Source organism: Cucurbita pepo, chromosome 7 (genome assembly GCF_057944985.1).
Source record: "Cucurbita pepo subsp. pepo isolate OVF chromosome 7, ASM5794498v1, whole genome shotgun sequence".
NCBI classification, from domain to species: domain Eukaryota; kingdom Viridiplantae; phylum Streptophyta; class Magnoliopsida; order Cucurbitales; family Cucurbitaceae; genus Cucurbita; species Cucurbita pepo.
Window position 1 is genome coordinate 11,084,310 of NC_141804.1, and position 17,388 is coordinate 11,101,697.

A 17,388-nucleotide genomic window follows, 5' to 3' on the forward strand; every position below is an offset into this window, starting at 1 on the left:
ATCCAACCAATTTCTTCCCAAAAATTAGAATTGTTTTTTAAAATTTAAGAACTAAACCATTTTTATTACTATTTTTTAGAATTATGTTTGTTTTTAACCATTTTTAATAATATTTTCTAAATAAAAAAAAGCTAAATTTCAAGATTTTTATTTATTTATTTATAAAATAGTTTGAATTTTTAAAATATATCTAAAAAAAATTAGTAACAAAACAAATAATTTATAAACTTAATTTAAAGAAAAATAAAAAATAAAAATCTTTAAATGGATAGATTTCTTTTTTTTCGATAAATTTGTAATTTGAGTTGCAAAAGTGGATCTTTCTTCCCACTTCAAGTCGAGATCGTTGGATAAGGCCATAAGAGTGCGGTTTGAGCGATGAGAAATGGGCCCTCGAGCCACAAACATGCATCAACAAACTTGGGGGCGAAGAATTTAAGTCCAATTCGATGAAATTTCCAAAACTTGATGAACAAGGAAAAGCCTCCTCGTACCTTTTTAGTTTCCTTCTCGCAAATCTTAATCAAACCCACCTCGATCGCTTCAATCATTAACTTTCTCACTACCCCTTTTGGAATCCGTCCTGTTTTTGATCGATTTTCATGGCGAAATTGAAGATTTCAGGGCCGTGGAGTGGTGTTTTGGATGTGGAACTGGATAATTGGACTGTGATCATGTTGAGGGAAGAAATAGCAAGGCGATCGAACTGTGGGGTTGAGTCGATCAATTTGATTTGTGGTGGTAGAATCTTGAAAGATGGCGATGGAGGCGAGAAACTACTCGATTTGGGTGTTAAGAACAACTCACGGATTCTTGCTAGGCGGGTTTCTACTGAAGAGGGCAAGTCACTCAACGTTGAGTTGATGGCTGAGGAAGAACGCTCTAACAGGCTTGCTCGAGTCAAGTGATTCTTCGACTCTTTTTTATTTCTCTAATTATGTTCATATCTACTTTTGATTAAGCATGTGCAGTGCCATTGTTGGTTGCTTAATTGGACTGAAATTTGAGTTTCTTCTGGAATCAACTCATTGTGTGGTCTTAAGTTCCAAAATGGTTGCTAGATTTTGAGATGTTTGGTCTTATAAATGGTTGATTTCTTGAAGAAATTGACTGTTTTCTAAGAGCTTTTTGGGTTAATGGGCTTGATTTTCTGAGTTTAGTATTGCAAGGTGGGGACTAAACCAATCTTTGGGATGGTAATCGATATCATGTTCATCTTTTAAAATTTTTCTTCAGCTTTTGGATAGCTGCTTCAGTTGTTCTATGAGTATTATGAGGCATTTTTAACAGTTGATTTTGGAAGCAAAGCATCTAGTTTAGGAATCAAAAGTCATCGGTTGGAGAGGAGAATGAAGAATTTTTTTATAAGGGTGTGGAAACCTCTCCCTAGTAGACGCAATTTAAAAACCTTTGAGGGGAGACCCGAAAGGGAAAGCGCAAAGAGGACAATATCTGTTAGCGGTGGGCTTAGACTGTTACAAATGGTATCAGAGCTAGACACTGGGCGGTGTGTCAGCGAGGACGCTGGGCCTCGAAGAGGGTGGATCGTGAGATCCCATATCGATTGGAGAGGGAACGAAGCATTCTTTATACGGGTGTGGAAACCTCTCCCTAATTGTCGCCTTTTAAAAACCTTGCAGGGAAGCTCGAAAGGGAAAGCCCGAAGAAGACAATATCGGCTAGCGGTGGGCTTGTGTCCTAGCGAGGACGCTGGGCCCCGAAGGGGGGTGGATTGTGAGATCCCACATTGGTTGGAGAGGGGAACGAAACATTCTTTATACGGGTGTGGAAACCTCTCCTGAACAGACGCGTTTTAAAAACCTTGAGGGGAAGCCCGAAAGGGAAGACCCAAAGAGGATAGTACCTGCTAGGGGTGGGTTTGGGCGGTTACAAAAGCAATTTTGATTGAGCGACAATCAACTTTTGGAGGATATTCTTCCCCACGAGTTGATCATGAGTCACTGTGAAGAGTTTAAGGATATCTTCTTATCTCATTTTCTGGCATCTTCTCTAAATTTACAGGGCAGCTGCCACTGCTTTAGCCAAGAGGCATGCTAATGGTTTCCTCCCAGTTGAAGATTTCAATATAGAACTTGAGGATCAAAGTGGACAGAAAGTTAATTTGGGGTCTGAAACTGATCAAAGGTAAGAGATAAATCACTTTCACGATGCGAATCTTCATGTCAAATGTTAGGATTTATCATTTCAGTGATTGAATTTTCTATTCAATAGGGCAATCATGATGGGCTTGATGCTTCATGCTAATGCAAAGCAGCTTATAAGAAGGGGAAATTACAAAGAAGCATTAGAAGTACTCATCATGGGAGAGGTCTGTTACTGGTTGACCCTATAAATTATTCAATGTTATCTACGAAATAGGAGCTGTTTCCCCCTTTTTTAAGAAATAGTTTCAAAATCCAAATGATTTAAGATGAACATGAAGATTAAACTATTTATCGACATGAACATCTCCCCCAGAGATAATTATAGAATGAAATAAAATAAAGCATACCAATCCTGTGAGACCCTACATCGATTGGAAAGGGGAACAAAGCATTCCTTGTAAGGGTGTGGAAACCTCTCCCTAGTAGACACGTTTTAAAAACATTGAGGGGAAGCCTGAAAGGGAAAGCCCAAAGAGGACAATATCTGCTAGCGGTGGGCTTAGACTGTTACAAATGGTATTAGAGCCAGACATCGACCGGTGTGCCAATGAGGACGTTGGGCCCTCAAGGGGGTGGATTTTGAAATCCCACAATGGTTGGAGAGGGAAACAAAGCATTCCTTACAAGGGTGTGGAAACCTCTCCCTAGTAGACGCGTTTTAAAAAAAAAAAAAACCTTAAGAGGAAGCCCGAATGGGAAAACCCAAAAAGGACAAACTTTGTTAGCGGTGGGCTTGGCCTGTTACAAATCCAATATGATTTATCTGCTAGATTGGATACATCTATTCATTTCTCTATTGGTGATAACTAATTTTGAAATGCTCTTCTTGGAGTGTGCAATGATTCCAAATTCTAATGCCTACGACTGGTCTTTCAAGGCCATTTCCTACTTTTGGATGAATTTAATCATTTATCTTCCATTGATTCTCTATATCAATTCTTCTGTTGTTTTCTTTATCTTTAAATTCTAGATGCTCAAACACGGTTTATGGTTCGTTTCCCTAAGGTTGCACTAGATTTTGACATCAGTAATTTTTATTGTTATGAGAGAATACTAATCAATGTGGATTTCGATCTTTCGTAGGAGGCGTTCTCTCTTTGCAATCCAAAAGTCATTGAGGTGAACGAGTCATTCTTTATCCTTAAGTTTTTTTTTTTTTTCTTTTTCCTGATCGATTCCCCCCTCCCGGGCTCATTGCTTAAGTTATTTGAACTTGTGAAAGAAGAAGCTATTACTTGTCCAACAACAGATGCCACTCTGACAAACTTATCCTCGACTATTCATTTATAACTTAATTTGGTATTAGATGTTTTAAATGTTATTAGTTACTTCGAGGCTGGTTTCGGTGCTGTTTATGATGGTGACGATTTGAGATCTTGGGTTGAGACTACGTGAAATATACAGATTTTAATGATTTGCCTTTTCTTCTGTATGTATCCGAAGGTGGTGTTTCCATCAGGGTTTTAGCTTGCTGACTGAGTTTGACCCTTTTTCTGTCAGTTTGTTGACAACGTCTCAATTCTTCAAATAGACATGGTGTGGTGCTATTTCATGCTAAAAGACATCAAGTGGCTCTCGGATGCAGGATTACGCCTTGCAAAGGCTAGAGAAGGAATTGAACGAGCTCATGGGAAGGACTCCTCCCGAGTTCGACTCCTTCAAGCTGGTTGTCATCCCGAGCTTGCCTTGTAAGTCAGTCAGCCAAATAGTCTGAGGGATAGGTTTCCAGATTCAAGCTAATCAAGTTTTCTTATCATGTCAGACATTTGAGACTGGAGCTCCTGGAAGGGGTGGCTGCATACCACAGTTGTATGTTCGATAAGGCCCGGGAAGCGATCAACTCAGCAAAAATGAAATATTCTCAGGTTAGTTTATCACATTACTGAATTGGTTGGATCAAGCCGATCATATTTTTATAGCAATTTGGTTTTATTTAAAGACGGCCTCTTGTATTTCTATGCAACTTTTTACAACCTCTTTAAATTTCAGCTACAAGTGCCAGATGAAGCATTATCCCATGTTATGGACATGGGCTTTAAGGAAGGAGAAGCAAAGAGAGCACTGCGCATGTGCCATCAAGATGTATGCAAGGCTGTTGATTTCCTTTTTGAGGAAAGAACAAAGAGAGAGAAAAAACGGGAAGAGGATATCGAACGCCAGAAGGAAATCAAGCACGTATTCTTATTAGCAAAACTAGCTTCTATTTTCTTCCGGAAGGTTATAATCGATCTATAGTATTGATAACCTGATTAAACTTTTCAGGGAGCAAAAACGGTACGGAATGACACCCTCCAAGAAAGCTGTTGATCTTCAGAGATTGAAAGAACTAGCATCTATAGGGTAAGTAGACTAACCGACGTTGTTCTCTTGTTCCAAAATGGCAGAAAAAAGCATAGTTTTTTAGGTTCTTTTGTTTTGGTGTAGTACAGATCGGTCGGTCGGCATAGTTTCTTAGGTTCTATCTTCACTGTTTGTTACCCGTTCCACGAAGTGATTCGCTATGTAGTTTACTAGGAAAAGTTGGAAGGTAGGCAGGATAGTTTAAGCTTAGAGCATCATGGATTCATGTTGAATTATGCCATTGGATTCTTATTCCACAACAAATAGGGGTATGTTTTCATCTTTACAAGATATCTCATTTTAGGTTTGATATTGGTGAGAGCTTCTTTGATTAAATTCTTTAGCAAACCATGACATTGTGGTTCGTGAGAACTTTTATCGATCGAGATGCAATTATATATGCCAGCAGTCAGTTTGAGCGTCCTCGTAGTTATCATTCACGTTAAAACTGACTTGGTTTTTCAGGTATGAAAAAAACTTGGCTGCTGAAGCCTTGAGAAGAAATGAGAATGACATACAAAAAGCATTGGATGATTTGATAAATCCAGAAACTAACTCTGTTATTCAGGTGTTTTGGATTGTATCCTTACTGTGAGTTGATCTTTTTGTTCGAACTTTAACGGAATTTAACTCGTTTCATGAATTCCAGAATGCTGTAGAGTCGAGGAAAAGGAAACGACAGCGTCAAACAACTGATGCTGCAGTCGATAAGCTCGTTCTCATGGGGTTTGATAGAACAAGAGGTACCTATGTTATTTTTATTAATGAAACCAAACTTGTTGATCTTATATTATTGAGAGATTTCAATTCAATCAGTAATGTTCTCAAATTGTTACTTTGTGCAGCCATTGCAGCTTTCCAGGCTGGTGGCTCCATAGAGCAAGCAGTTAATTTATTATCACTGCCCGATACTAAATCTACGGTTGATGGGCAACCCGACTCGGTCCCTACAGTCTCGGGTTCCGAGGATGCGAGCTCCTCCATTTCAAACATTGAAGAAATCCAAGACATGTTAGACAACTTTGATAATGGGGAAGGCCCTTCCACTGTCGAAGAAAACCGAGACTCTGAGATGGAAAGCGAACTTGCCAGAGAACTCGACGGGGCTAGTGCTGTATCGGATTACGACATGGATGTAACAAAAGAAGGAGAAGCCATCACAGAGTACTTGGCTCTATTGGATTCACTGATGAATTCTGAGAAAGCTTAAGAAACACTTGACAGGGCTTATGTTAATGTAAATAATGCTATGTTAAATTCTGGATATGGTAGAGCAGAGCCATTTAGAGACAAACAAAACTAACCTTGAAAGAGATGTTGGCAGAGAAGAACATGAACAAGATTTAGTAATGCACATCAATTTACTTCAAGTAAATAACCAGTAGAGATCATTTTCATTGTTCTCGTTAATTTCGTTTAATTAGTTTAAAATTATTCATTTAAATGTTACCCAAAAAGCTAGATAGGTTATATGTAGAATCGATAATTTTCAACAGTATTTAAAAAGATAGGATATATGTGGAGTCGATACTTTACTTATTACTTGTATTTGTTATTTGCGATACTTTACTTATTACTTGTATTTGTTATTTGCGATAGATAGTGTATACTTACCGTAGAATTGATAGATAGTGTTTACTTACCGTAGAATTGATAGATAGTGTTTACTTACCGTAGAATCGATAGATAGTGTATACTTACCGTAGAATCAATAATTTTCAACAGTAATTAAAAAGATAGCTTCACTTACCGTAGAATCGCTTCACTTACCGTAGAATCGATAATTTTCAACCGTAATTAAAAAGATAGGTTATCTGTGGAGTCGATACTTTACTTATTATACTTACCGCAAAATTGATAATTTTCAACAGTAATTAAAAAGATAGGTTGGTTATCTGTGGAGTCGATACTTTACTTATTACTTGATACTTTACTTATTACTTGCTATTTGTGATGATAGTGTATACTTACACTTATTCTTGTGAATTTCACATCACTTCATCATATACATCCACGTAAATTCATTTCATCATCATTTTATCATATACATCAATGTAAATTCATTTCATCATATACATCCACGTGAATTCATTTCATCATATACATGCGATCAAGTTTTGAACAATTGACCGGACCAACTTTTATACTATACACAAAAAGAATTATTACAAGAGCATATCTAAAAAAGAAAACAATAGACCAAGATATTCTCATATGGCAGTGAAAGCTCTATCAAACAAAACAATAAGTTCATGCCTACGGAAGAGCATCTACAATACAGCTTGAAACCAGAATAGAAGCCTCACCAAGATTATGTTCACTTCATATACAAGCAGCTATTTCCGTGCAGACAAGTTCCAGATGCCTTCCATTTTCTACACACCATGTGTGCCAGACCCTGTATAAAGAACAGCATATCCGAAATCAAGTACTCGACATAAAGTTTTAAGTGATCTCGTGAAGGAGTGTGCGAACCATAATTGGACATTTGAATCTAATGTTTAATATATTAACATGATACAAAGCGCTAACTCCGGAATCGCTTAAACAATAATAACCATCATGATGCTGCTACTGAGCGAGTCGATAAACGCCCGAGGCCAAGACCTAAGCCCAATGGGACACTGTTGTTTTTAGCTTTTCCATGGTTAGTGTGATTACAATTTGAAGAATGAGAATGGCCGTGATGGCTAGTTGTATTCTTAGAATTCACATTTATTGCTACGTGGTTGCTTCCATTGGTGTGGTGAGAACAAGCATCCCCATTTTGCAAGGTTGAAGTCATCGGTGCAGACATTGCTTCCATCTCTTCTGAATGTGACGGTACTTCACTATACTCCACGTCTTCATTGTATCCATTAATCAGAAAATCTGTACAGTTCTTCTTGATCCCATGATCATAAGGATTCCTAAACCGACCTCCCGGGCCACGCAGATAACTATACCGCATAGCATTTGCCATTTCGTTTGTAGTAATATTGCGAGATATCTGGATACATCAAAGAAAACTTTCCATTATTACGTACCGAGATGGAATTGAAAACCCAAGCAAAGCACATAACGAACACGCCATAAAGTTTCAACGAGTCGTAAAATAGAAATACCTGAGATGCTTGAACGATTGTTAAGACTACCACACCAAAGAAGAGGAAGAAATCAACCATGAGAAATGATATAGCACCAACATGATGATTGGCAGCATGGTTAATCCATGCTCCAAAAGACGATGGAGAGGACGGATCGGTCACAACTCCTGAAAATGATTTATTGTCAAAGAGTGTACATGGGACTACACCATACAAATTACAGATATAATTCAATGTTTGAAGTCATTTAAACATACTTGTAATAGTAACTGCTCCTGTGATCAACATTGCTGAAACCTCCAGAACGAGAAATATAAAGAAATCCCATTTGTTTTTCTGTGTCAAATATTGAGTAGCCTAATTAAATCTCAGATTGTATAAATCTATCAAAGCACATGTACAAACCAAACGCACACAGCAGCCTTTAATACAAATAAGAGTACCACTTGGCAATGTTTGCCTAGAAACCGAAACAACTTTTTTTATATAAGAGATAATTTCATTGATGGTTGAAATTTAAAAAAGGAATGTAATATCCATGATGTTTACAAAAATACCTTCTCAATTTACAATAAGGGAGATATAACAGGCATTTTACACCAAGATATAGCCTGGTAAACAACATTATCGAAGAAAAAGGGATCGAAGAAAAAGGGATCGTGAATAAAAAGGAAAGGAAACTACGGAAGCGCTCACCCTCCAGTTATTAATTATTTGCTATATTAAAGAAAATCTAATTTCTGAATTCTAAAAATAAATAACTGCAGTCTAACGTGAGCCACCACCCTTATAAACTTGATAATGAAGAGATGAAAAAAAAATGATAATTGTTAATATTATAGTTTATAGCTTCCATTGCAAAGGCCCCAGTTTAGCCATTTACATCTGTCCTAGATAAGTATTAAGTCATTTGGAGGGTTGTTTGTAACTCCTTTGGCTAGTTCATAGTTGGATTCTGTTTTTCACTATTTTTTTAGAATAATGGTAGGTTTTTTCACTTCTAAAATCAAGGAACTAACACAAAAATGTCCATCACAAATGATATCGTACCTTGCCGATACAATTGGATACCCAAGGGCAGTGGTGATCAAATTGTTCAACACATCGATTACAAGTTGCACAGTGCTTAGCACGAAGAGGCCTGACAATCTAGGCATGATACCAAATCAAGTTAAAAATGTAACAAAATGATCTATACCAAAAATAAATTAGACAAGTAAAAAAGAAATGAAAACACGATCTTCAAAATTCAGAAGCAGAACGCACCTTGCAAGTAGCACAGAGCTGAGACCAATTCCCAGCCAGCAAAGCGGGGTTGTTGACCTCAATCTTCAACAAAGGTTCCTAATGGAAAGATATGTGAACATAAAAAACTTAAGCTTTCACCCTTGGCATACAGATTACAGTAAAGAAAGAAGACTGCTCAATTGTAACAATAAAATAGAAACTTTTAAAATTTTACAGAAACAAATGCTGGAAGACGAGGAAAGAAGTATGGAAAATTGTTACTCTCATTAAAGGACAGAGACTTGGAGGAAAATAAGTAACTCACATCATCTTTCATACTCTGGGAGTCATGCATGTTCAATCTAATGAAACCTGGATCTTTGCTGAAGATTAATTAAACATAAAGAACAAGCTGTTATTAGCAAATAAATCAAACTTCGTTGTTACGATCTATAAATATTCAACAACCAAAAGAATGAACCGTCTTCAGGGAAATTTCCATACCTGCTACATCTATAAAACATGAGCAGACCTGTAGTTGCTAGAAGAACACCCATCCATGCAAGAAGACCTAAGCCAGCCGTTAACTTTGGGAGATTTGATGCTGTTTTAAAAATGCAAAACAAATTAGATTAATTATTAAAGAGATAAAGAGCAGTGTTCTTAACTTTCACGTGAAGCTTATGGAAATACCCAAAACGACGGAATGAATATATGTCACCAGCAACAGAAAGATCAAACACCAAAGTACAGGAGCAAGTCCGAGTTTTGAAAATTTGCCAAGGCGGGTATTTCCATCACAACGTTTGTCAAGCAGCTTTCTAGCATTTCCCTGAAAATTCAAAGCAGAAAAAATTTAGTTTCTTTGTATATAAGAAACAAAGTTTCAACAAAGAAAATGGTCACCAGAAAAGGAAGACGAGAAATCCTACAGTAATAGAAGAGATTAAAATATATAAATGTATAGACCAATGAAATAAGAAAAATATCACTGAAACCGATTTTTTTGTTCAATAAAAAACTGAGATTTCATTGAGAAAAAAAGAAAGAAAACACGAACATACAAGAAACAATCTCAACAAAAAAGGAGTCCTAGAACTAGCTTCTAAAACAAACTCCACTTGAACAAGATCAAACCAATATCATAATTACAGAACTTTAACCCCTATTAATCTTAAGGCCCGACACTGTTTTTTCCTTCAGATTCACAAAGGAGATTTCCTTACCAGAACAGAAAAACTCATGAAGATGTGATAGCTAAACTAACTCCCTACCCACCTTAAACCCCTCAGCCACCCCTTTTCCACACCAACCACACAAGCCTGCTTAAAACATCCACCACTAAAACAAAAAGGAAAGGTGAGAGAGGTCCCCTTGCCTAAGCACCGAGAGAAGCAAAAATGTTCCCTCTACCGCATTGACAAAGATGGAAAGGTTTCCACATCTAGTACAGTTTCACATCCAAGATCTCCATTTAACTACCAAAACCTTATCTAAAGAATTTCAGTCCACATGATCATATGCTTTTTTAAAATCAACCTTGAAACACTCACACACAAAGATCTTTCAACTCTTTTGTCATAAAACCAAAAGGGAAGCCAAGATAAAACTACGCATCAAACATATCTTCTAAATACTTTCACTTTCTTTTGCTTCAAATCCCAAAGAGTTGCCATAACAGCACAAGCAAATGAAGTACCCCTCCTCTTAATCCCCAACCTTTAGAAGAAAAAAAAAAAAAAACTTTTTTTCAGAATGAAAAAACAAAACAAAAATTTCTTCATGCCGAAGTTATGCCATTTTCCTAGAGTCTTATACCCAAACTATAACATAAAATCTACATTACTAAAAGAAGCGGAGAAAAAAAAAAAAAAAACACAAGCACACAGCTGGTTCAATAAAAAGTTCACATGGTAGTTTGTAACATTCAATAGTTTTGGATATAATACGAAGTCAACTTCAGTAAAATAACAAGTGCAAACTAGAGAAATATCTTTTTAAAAAATTGACTTAAAGAAGAAATGAGGTGGCAGATATAATAGGAAGAATGAAAAGAAATAAAAGAATGGCCTTTAAACTCACTATCATTTACATGCACACCCCCAACATAATCAGAGAGTTATAGAAATATTATCAACTAAATAATAAAAAATAAGAAAAATAATTCAAGAGTAAAGAAACTGATTTGGTTTCAACATACAAGAAAAAATGCAACTTGTCTGTGATTCTTGTCGGAAGCAAGTTGTGCTGGCGTAAGGCCAGTATTATCAGTCACCACCAAATCCTCCTTCTTCCCAGCTTGCACTAAAACTGTACATGCCTCCAAATTGCCCCTAATAGCTGCCCAATGGAGAGGAGTGCAACCTGAAATAATAAAGAAGGAACCTGAGCTCTAAAACTATTGTTCTTCTTAAAAAAAAAAAAAAAAAAGTTTTCACATTATATTTAAACTAGAAGGCATGCTTTTTTTCTCGAGTGAAGCTTTTTAACCGCTCCAAACATTACCTTCCTTATCTTGGCGTCCTCGATACGCATCCAAAAACAAGAGAAGTCGTATGCAATCAGCAAAACCTTTGTACGCAGCCCTAAGAAAACATGAAGAAATCAATGAGAAAAATATAATTCTAAAAGAATTTGTCAGAAAATATACTAAAAGACATCTTTAGCACAACACTCATTCATGGTTAGGAAATAGTTGTGCATAAAATGGCGTAAGAATTCAAGGACCATATCAAAATGGGGATTACCAATTATATTATAGCTACAAAAACAAATAGGATGAGAAGAATAAATCGAAATAGTAAGTAAGATAACATGTTAATTGCACAATACCACCCAAAAACCCACATTTATAAGTACCATATGTGCATAAATATAGACAATAGAACTCTACAACATTCTCAATGGGAAGCATTGTAAAAAAACTACTACCAATGTAACGGGCTCCTCCCATCATTGTCAGGAACATCAGGGTCCGCATTCCATTTTGAAACAACATGATAGAGAAAAGCCGTCTGACCATATTGAGCTGCAACATGGGTTGTCTGCAATCACATCCATATAGTTACCATCAGTATGCTAGAAGGCGACTTTTATTTGATGTACTGACTATCCATTCAATATTGAACAATTTTTTAATAGTTAAAGAATGCCTCAAACAATAGCTAGAAAGCTATGATTCAAGACAGAAGATTGGCATTACCTAGTTAATGGTTCGGGAATAAGTTTCTGAATAGAAATTAGTGTCAGATTTATTTATTTCTCACACAATTTAGCAGGAAATCAAGAAAAAACATAAATTTCTGTCCATGAATGTCTTGATCATCATTTCTTTCTTTTTGTAAGAAACCAAGCTCGCATTGAGAAAATGAAACAATACAAGGGCATATAAAATACAAATCCGAACAAAAGAATACCAATGCTGGACTCCAATCCAAAAGAACAAGGGACCACACTAACTCTTTATGCTACACAAAAATATTATAATGTTTCTCCCTACCTTAGGCCATATAAATCCATGAACACGAACATTAAAGAAAGTAACGATCAGTTAGTTGCTGGAGAGGAAATAAATATGACCTGATAACCATACATATCAGCAGCATTGACCATAGCCCCCTCTTGGAGTAAAACCTCAGCAACCTGGATGGCTCCACGAACAGCAGTCCAATGTAAGGCTGTTTGCCCAGTATGATCTGCTGCATTTACATCGCCTCCATGCTGGAAATGATCCAATACCAAATGTACTAAACAACTAATACAAATGAAAAGACAAAGTTTACATCTTGTGCTTCCGTTCTGTAGGTACAGACATCATTTAAAACCTCTAGCAATTGCCACACCCATCCAAATATTTTCACTTTGGAGGGGAGATTCAAATTAGAGCAAACTCAAGTTCACATCAACCATCAACCAGATAGAAAATCAAAGCTAAAAGCCTTCCTTTCTTTCATTTCTTTGGCTTGCTTTCTCAACAACTGAAAATCAATGTTTCCCAGAAATTCCTTCTAGAAACTACCATTCATTAATTCACTTAAACAAGAGAAAGGCAGTTGAGAGAGCATGCTAATCCTCGATTATCCAAAGCAAGCTTCCCCAAAGCCAATCGGATAATTAATAAAAACACAATTGTTCAAACCCAAAGGCAGATAAAGTAAAAGCAAAATCCATTCAAACAAAGAAGGGATCTGTGGTCTGAATGCAGGAAGGAAGGAAATCAATTTTTCCATACGACCCACAGGCACAAAAACGCAGAATGGAAAGACAAACCTCAATGATATAACGAGCAGCAGCAGTGCGATTATTAAGAGCAGCCCACTGAAGAGCATAGTAGCCAAGGCCATCGGGCTCAGAAACAGAGCAACCCTCGCGCTCGACCAATCTCTGAAGCTTCTCCATATCGCCATAAGCTGCAGCCGTGTAAACGTCATTCCTCAGGCTCTCTTCACCTTCTCCATTGGCAGTGGAAGCAGAAGCAGAAGCAGGTTGCGAGGGCTCGTGATCCCGCGATTGAACCTCGTCGACGACCTCAATTTCCGAAGACATGATTTTAAAATTACGAGCTGCGTGTTAATAATGAATCCGGTGGGTCTAGGGTTTGCAAGATCGGAGGGATTCGAACGAATTGAAGATCGAAGAATGGAAATTGAAGAGATTGGGGATTTAGGGTTTTTCCGGGAACGCCATAGGGGAGGAAACTGGTCGTCGCCGTCCGTGAGTGTTGACTGCGTGGACGGTGGCTGTAAGGGAGGAGAGAGAAAGAGAGAGAAAATCCAAGCCGTCTATGAACCGCATAGTTTTATCAGAAAAAACTATAATAATTTAATATCATTCCTTTTTTTAATTATTAGTTAATGGTTAGTTAATTATTTTTTAAACAAATTAATTAAATTTATATTTTAGTATAATTTTTTTTAACATTAATTTGTTTTTTTTTTCAACTTTTTTTAATTATCAATTTTTATCTTAGCTATATTATTAAAAATAAAAATAAAATTTCAAAACTTTTTTTAAGTTTTAAAATATTAATTTGATTTTAAAAAAACAATTATTTTTTTTTAAAAAAACCATATTTTAATTTCTCAACCTTTCAAATTTATAATTTATATATTTATCTCGAGCTTAAGATTATTTAATGAACTTATAAAAGTTTTTATTATATGATATCTAACATTTTTTAAATAAAAAATGAAAAAAAATTATATTTATTGTAGCAAAGAAAAAACGGGTTACAGTAATATTATTAAATTCTATAATTATATCTCGTATTATCCTCTCTATTCGTCGAGATTTCTAGCTTGACCCTAGATATCTTGGAGAGGGACGAAAAAAAAAATCCTAATTTTGTAAGAAATAAATTAGATATTTGTACGAAAATTAAATTAAATTAAATTAAATTGTAATTGTTTATCTTCAAAGTCTTTAAAAAAATGCATAAATAATATAAATATGTTGATCTATAATTGTAATTTTATATTTATCTTAAATTATATTATAAATAATAATTAACATTTTTAATAACCATTTTCCCATTTTTTATAAATAAAAATAGTCACTATCAGTTGGTAAAAGGTCAGATTAATGTACTTTAATTATCTTATAAGGGATTAAATTAGAATGTTAATTATTTTAATTAATTAGATATTATTTATTAATTTATTATTATGGTCGTGTATCGGGTCATTACAGATAACCGGAACAAAAGATCCGACCCGAAAATTTGAATTAAAAAGAAACCCTAAAAAAATGAGGAAAACAATTTATTTATTTTATTTTTATTTTTATTTTCAGATGCGAACGGAAAAAAGCCCTAATCGGACCAAACCCTAGGGTTTACTCTAACCGGACCACTAAACCCAACGGCTTTCTTCTCCTCGTTCATTTCCTTCAAGGTCTTCCTCTCGTTCTGCAAGTTCTCTTCTTCTCTCTTCGTTTCCACCTTGTTCTTCTGCGTGTTCGATCGTCATTTTTGAGCTTGTTTTCCATGGCTATGGAGTTGGAGGGCGTTGGCTGCTGCGTGGATGATAGGTCTCTGTGGCTTCGCTCTGTTTTGGAAGCTCTGACGGTGGAGTCTGTTTTGACTGCTGTGAACTCTCTCGCTTGGATTCTCACCACGGTGAGTGTTTTGTTTTGGCTTTTTCTTTGATGCGTTTCGCTTGTTGTGGATTCTACTGGTTTCTGGTTCTGATTTTTGCTCGTTGGAGCTTGAATTCTATGGCTCTCTCCATTTCTTCGCTATGTTCGCAGCTTACAAGCTTTTTCCTTCGTTGTTTGAAGTTATTTGTTCATTCGTGAGTTATAATTGCTACAGGCGGGAAGTTTTAGCTGGAAAATTTGAGCATTGACTAGTTTGTGTGTGGAGAGAAGTTATTCGTTCTAGTCTCTAGTGTGTTAGAACTGGTTTTCGAACTGTGACAGCGATTAAGCTTTCTTCCTCAGGCTTTGACCATTCCTTATTTAGATCGTATCCGAAATTCCTTGTGAAAATCTTTAGATTCTGTGGAGACTTTGTTTGAATTCGGCAAATCCCGCCTGTTTTGGAGATGGTAGTTAGAAACGGGACAGAATTTGCCCTTACTGTGGAATGGCTACTGTTTCATATGGTTCTTTTGAAATTTGTGTGTACTTTATTCAACTTATTCTATCTCTTTAGCTATCCTTTAGGCTTGGTGGTGTTTGTTGAAGCTTCATTATAGAATTTAGTGTCTGATGAACACAGCTTATCCTTTCTGATTGCTTGTGGGCTGTTTCCTTTTTTGTTCTTGTAATCAATGGAAGTAATCTACAGTTATGTCAGAATCCTTAAGATCTTCTTCTTCCTATGTAATGGCCCAGATCCACCGCGGGTCGATATTGTCCTTTTTGGACTTTTTCTTTCGGGCTTCCCCACAAGGCTTTAAAATGCGTATGCCAGTGGAAGCACCCTTATAAATGATTGTTTGTTCTCCTCCCCAACCAACGTGGGACATCACAATCCACCCCCCTTCTGGGCCCAGCATCCTCGCTGGCACTCTTTCCTTCCTTCAATCAATGTGGGACTGCCCCACTCTTTCCTTCCTTCAATCAATGTGGGACCGCCCCCAAATCCACTCCCTTTAGGGCCAAGCATCCTTACTGGCATACCGCCTCGTGTCTACCCCCTTCAGGGAACAACAAGAAGGCTGGCACATCATCCGATGTCTGACTCTGATACCATTTGTAACGGCCCAAATCCACTGCTAGCAGATATTGTCCTCCTTGGGCTTTCCCTTTTGCGCTTCTCCTTGAGGCTTCTAAACGCGTATGCTAGGGGAAGGTTTTCACACCCTTATAAATGGTGGTTTGTTCTCCTCCCAACCAACTTGGGACATCACATCCTAACTCATCTTTCTTAAATTTTGTCTTAGAACACTGTATAATGATCGTACTCTTTGATGAACCATACTTGGAATTTGTTACTATATCTGATACCTGCAGGCTTGTAATTTTGTTGATGAACACTTTGAATCTCAATTCACCTTCCAGGTAGGAGATCTGTTAAATGATGTCAATGCTCAACCAGGAATAGCTGCAATTGGGGAAAAGTAATGAAAGTTCCATTTCATTTATATGGCTTACTTTCTATCCTTGGTTCTGAGATAACTGATTTATACTACTTTCTTAGATTTCCATTCGAAGAACTTCACGCTAAGAGTAATCCCGACGAGGAAAATATCGATGGCAGTGAAACAGAGGATGATAAAGATGGAGATGATGTTGATGATGATGCGAATAACCAGGATGGTGGGGAAGGTGGGGAAGGTGGTGAAGATTACTCAGCCGAAGAAGGGGATGACGGCGATCTGGAGGAGGACCCTGCAGCAACTGGCAACGGAAGGGCTGGAGGTAATGAGGAAGGTGACGGAGGAGAAGAAGAAGATGACGACGATGATGTGAATGACGAAGATGAAGATGACGACGACGACGACGAAGATTTCTCAGCAGAAGAAGGTGACGAGAGTGATCAGGAGGATGACCCAGAAGTAAGTGGTAATGGAAGAATTGAAGATGGTGGAGAGGATGAAGATGAAGACGACGATGACGATGATGGAGATGAGGATGATGACAACACCGACGAAGAAGAGGAGGACGAGGACGAGGAAACACTTGAACCACCAGCTAAGAGAAGAAAGTGAAGGGAATTTAGCCAGTTAGCCATCGCATTTAGGAGTAGGAAGATTGTTGACCCTTGTTCTTAATGAACTTCCTATATTTATGTTGTGGATCCACACTATATATCACAATTTATTTTGCTATGACAGTACGTACTTTACCATTTATCATCTAATTATTCAGAACCAGCTACATAAATAACCTCAATAGCTACTGAATATAGATTCATAGAATTTTCTATCACATGCTTAACCATTAAAAAAGAAAAGTGGTTTTTGTAGAAGCTAGTTTCCGCCCGAGCCCAAGCCCACCACTAGCTAATATTGACCGTTTTGGCCCATTATTTATGTATCGTCATCTACCTCACTCTCACGGTTTTAAAACGCGTTCACTAGTGAAAGGTTTCCACACCCTTATTATAAGGGAGGTTTCGTTCCCCC

The 17,388-nt window shown here is 37.0% G+C and overlaps 3 protein-coding genes across 5 annotated transcripts; 2 read left to right on the forward strand and 1 right to left on the reverse strand.

Moving 5' to 3' along the window:
- Positions 1 to 325: 325 nt before the first annotated feature.
- Positions 326 to 5,902, forward strand: NUB1 (ubiquitin-associated (UBA)/TS-N domain-containing protein). Of its 2 annotated transcripts, XM_087125744.1 has the most exons (11): positions 326 to 904; positions 2,023 to 2,145; positions 2,233 to 2,329; positions 3,249 to 3,284; positions 3,666 to 3,853; positions 3,928 to 4,030; positions 4,155 to 4,340; positions 4,432 to 4,505; positions 4,971 to 5,073; positions 5,155 to 5,248; positions 5,351 to 5,902. In XM_087125744.1, exons 1-11 carry the CDS (start codon positions 603 to 605, stop codon positions 5,713 to 5,715), a joined length of 1,671 nt encoding a protein of 556 aa, XP_086981870.1. In that variant the 5' UTR covers positions 326 to 602; the 3' UTR covers positions 5,716 to 5,902. The 2 variants fall into 2 exon arrangements, with proteins under 2 accessions (XP_086981870.1, XP_086981871.1); XM_087125745.1 differs by lacking the exon at positions 3,249 to 3,284.
- Positions 5,903 to 6,971: 1,069 nt separating this feature from the next.
- Positions 6,972 to 13,616, reverse strand: LOC111798669 (protein S-acyltransferase 24). 2 transcript variants are annotated; one of them, XM_023681961.2, is made up of 13 exons: positions 13,088 to 13,616; positions 12,398 to 12,538; positions 11,750 to 11,862; positions 11,324 to 11,403; positions 11,019 to 11,182; positions 9,512 to 9,650; positions 9,323 to 9,422; positions 9,144 to 9,201; positions 8,858 to 8,935; positions 8,642 to 8,740; positions 7,849 to 7,927; positions 7,610 to 7,758; positions 6,972 to 7,494 (listed from the first exon to the last, which is right to left on the reverse strand). In XM_023681961.2, the coding sequence occupies exons 1-13, from the start codon at positions 13,361 to 13,363 to the stop codon at positions 7,066 to 7,068; spliced, it is 1,905 nt and encodes a 634-aa protein (XP_023537729.1). In that variant the 5' UTR covers positions 13,364 to 13,616; the 3' UTR covers positions 6,972 to 7,065. The 2 variants fall into 2 exon arrangements, with proteins under 2 accessions (XP_023537729.1, XP_086981793.1); XM_087125667.1 differs by having other exon boundaries at positions 12,398 to 12,572.
- A 971-nt stretch (positions 13,617 to 14,587) lies between these two features.
- Positions 14,588 to 17,111, forward strand: LOC111798086 (uncharacterized). The gene is made up of 3 exons (XM_023681046.2): positions 14,588 to 14,933; positions 16,322 to 16,380; positions 16,461 to 17,111. The coding sequence occupies exons 1-3, from the start codon at positions 14,802 to 14,804 to the stop codon at positions 16,969 to 16,971; spliced, it is 702 nt and encodes a 233-aa protein (XP_023536814.2). The 5' UTR covers positions 14,588 to 14,801; the 3' UTR covers positions 16,972 to 17,111.
- The last annotated feature ends 277 nt before the right edge of the window (positions 17,112 to 17,388 follow it).

Bases quoted from the DNA above. Each gene is read 5' to 3' on its own strand.
- LOC111798086 (XM_023681046.2), top strand. From the start codon at position 14,802: ATGGCTATGGAGTTGGAGGGCGTTGGCTGCTGCGTGGATGATAGGTCT. The intron at 14,934-16,321 runs GTGAGTGTTTTG...TTCACCTTCCAG, and splicing joins TCGCTTGGATTCTCACCACG to GTAGGAGATCTGTTAAATGA. The intron at 16,381-16,460 runs GTAATGAAAGTT...CTACTTTCTTAG, and splicing joins ATAGCTGCAATTGGGGAAAA to ATTTCCATTCGAAGAACTTC.
- NUB1 (XM_087125744.1), top strand. From the start codon at position 603: ATGGCGAAATTGAAGATTTCAGGGCCGTGGAGTGGTGTTTTGGATGTG. The intron at 905-2,022 runs GTGATTCTTCGA...CTAAATTTACAG, and splicing joins AACAGGCTTGCTCGAGTCAA to GGCAGCTGCCACTGCTTTAG. The intron at 5,249-5,350 runs GTACCTATGTTA...TACTTTGTGCAG, and splicing joins GGGGTTTGATAGAACAAGAG to CCATTGCAGCTTTCCAGGCT.
- LOC111798669 (XM_023681961.2), bottom strand. From the start codon at position 13,363: ATGTCTTCGGAAATTGAGGTCGTCGACGAGGTTCAATCGCGGGATCAC. The intron at 12,539-13,087 runs GTTTGTCTTTCC...GATCATTTCCAG, and splicing joins CTGCTCGTTATATCATTGAG to CATGGAGGCGATGTAAATGC. The intron at 9,202-9,322 runs GTATGGAAATTT...ATTAATCTTCAG, and splicing joins ATGTTTTATAGATGTAGCAG to CAAAGATCCAGGTTTCATTA.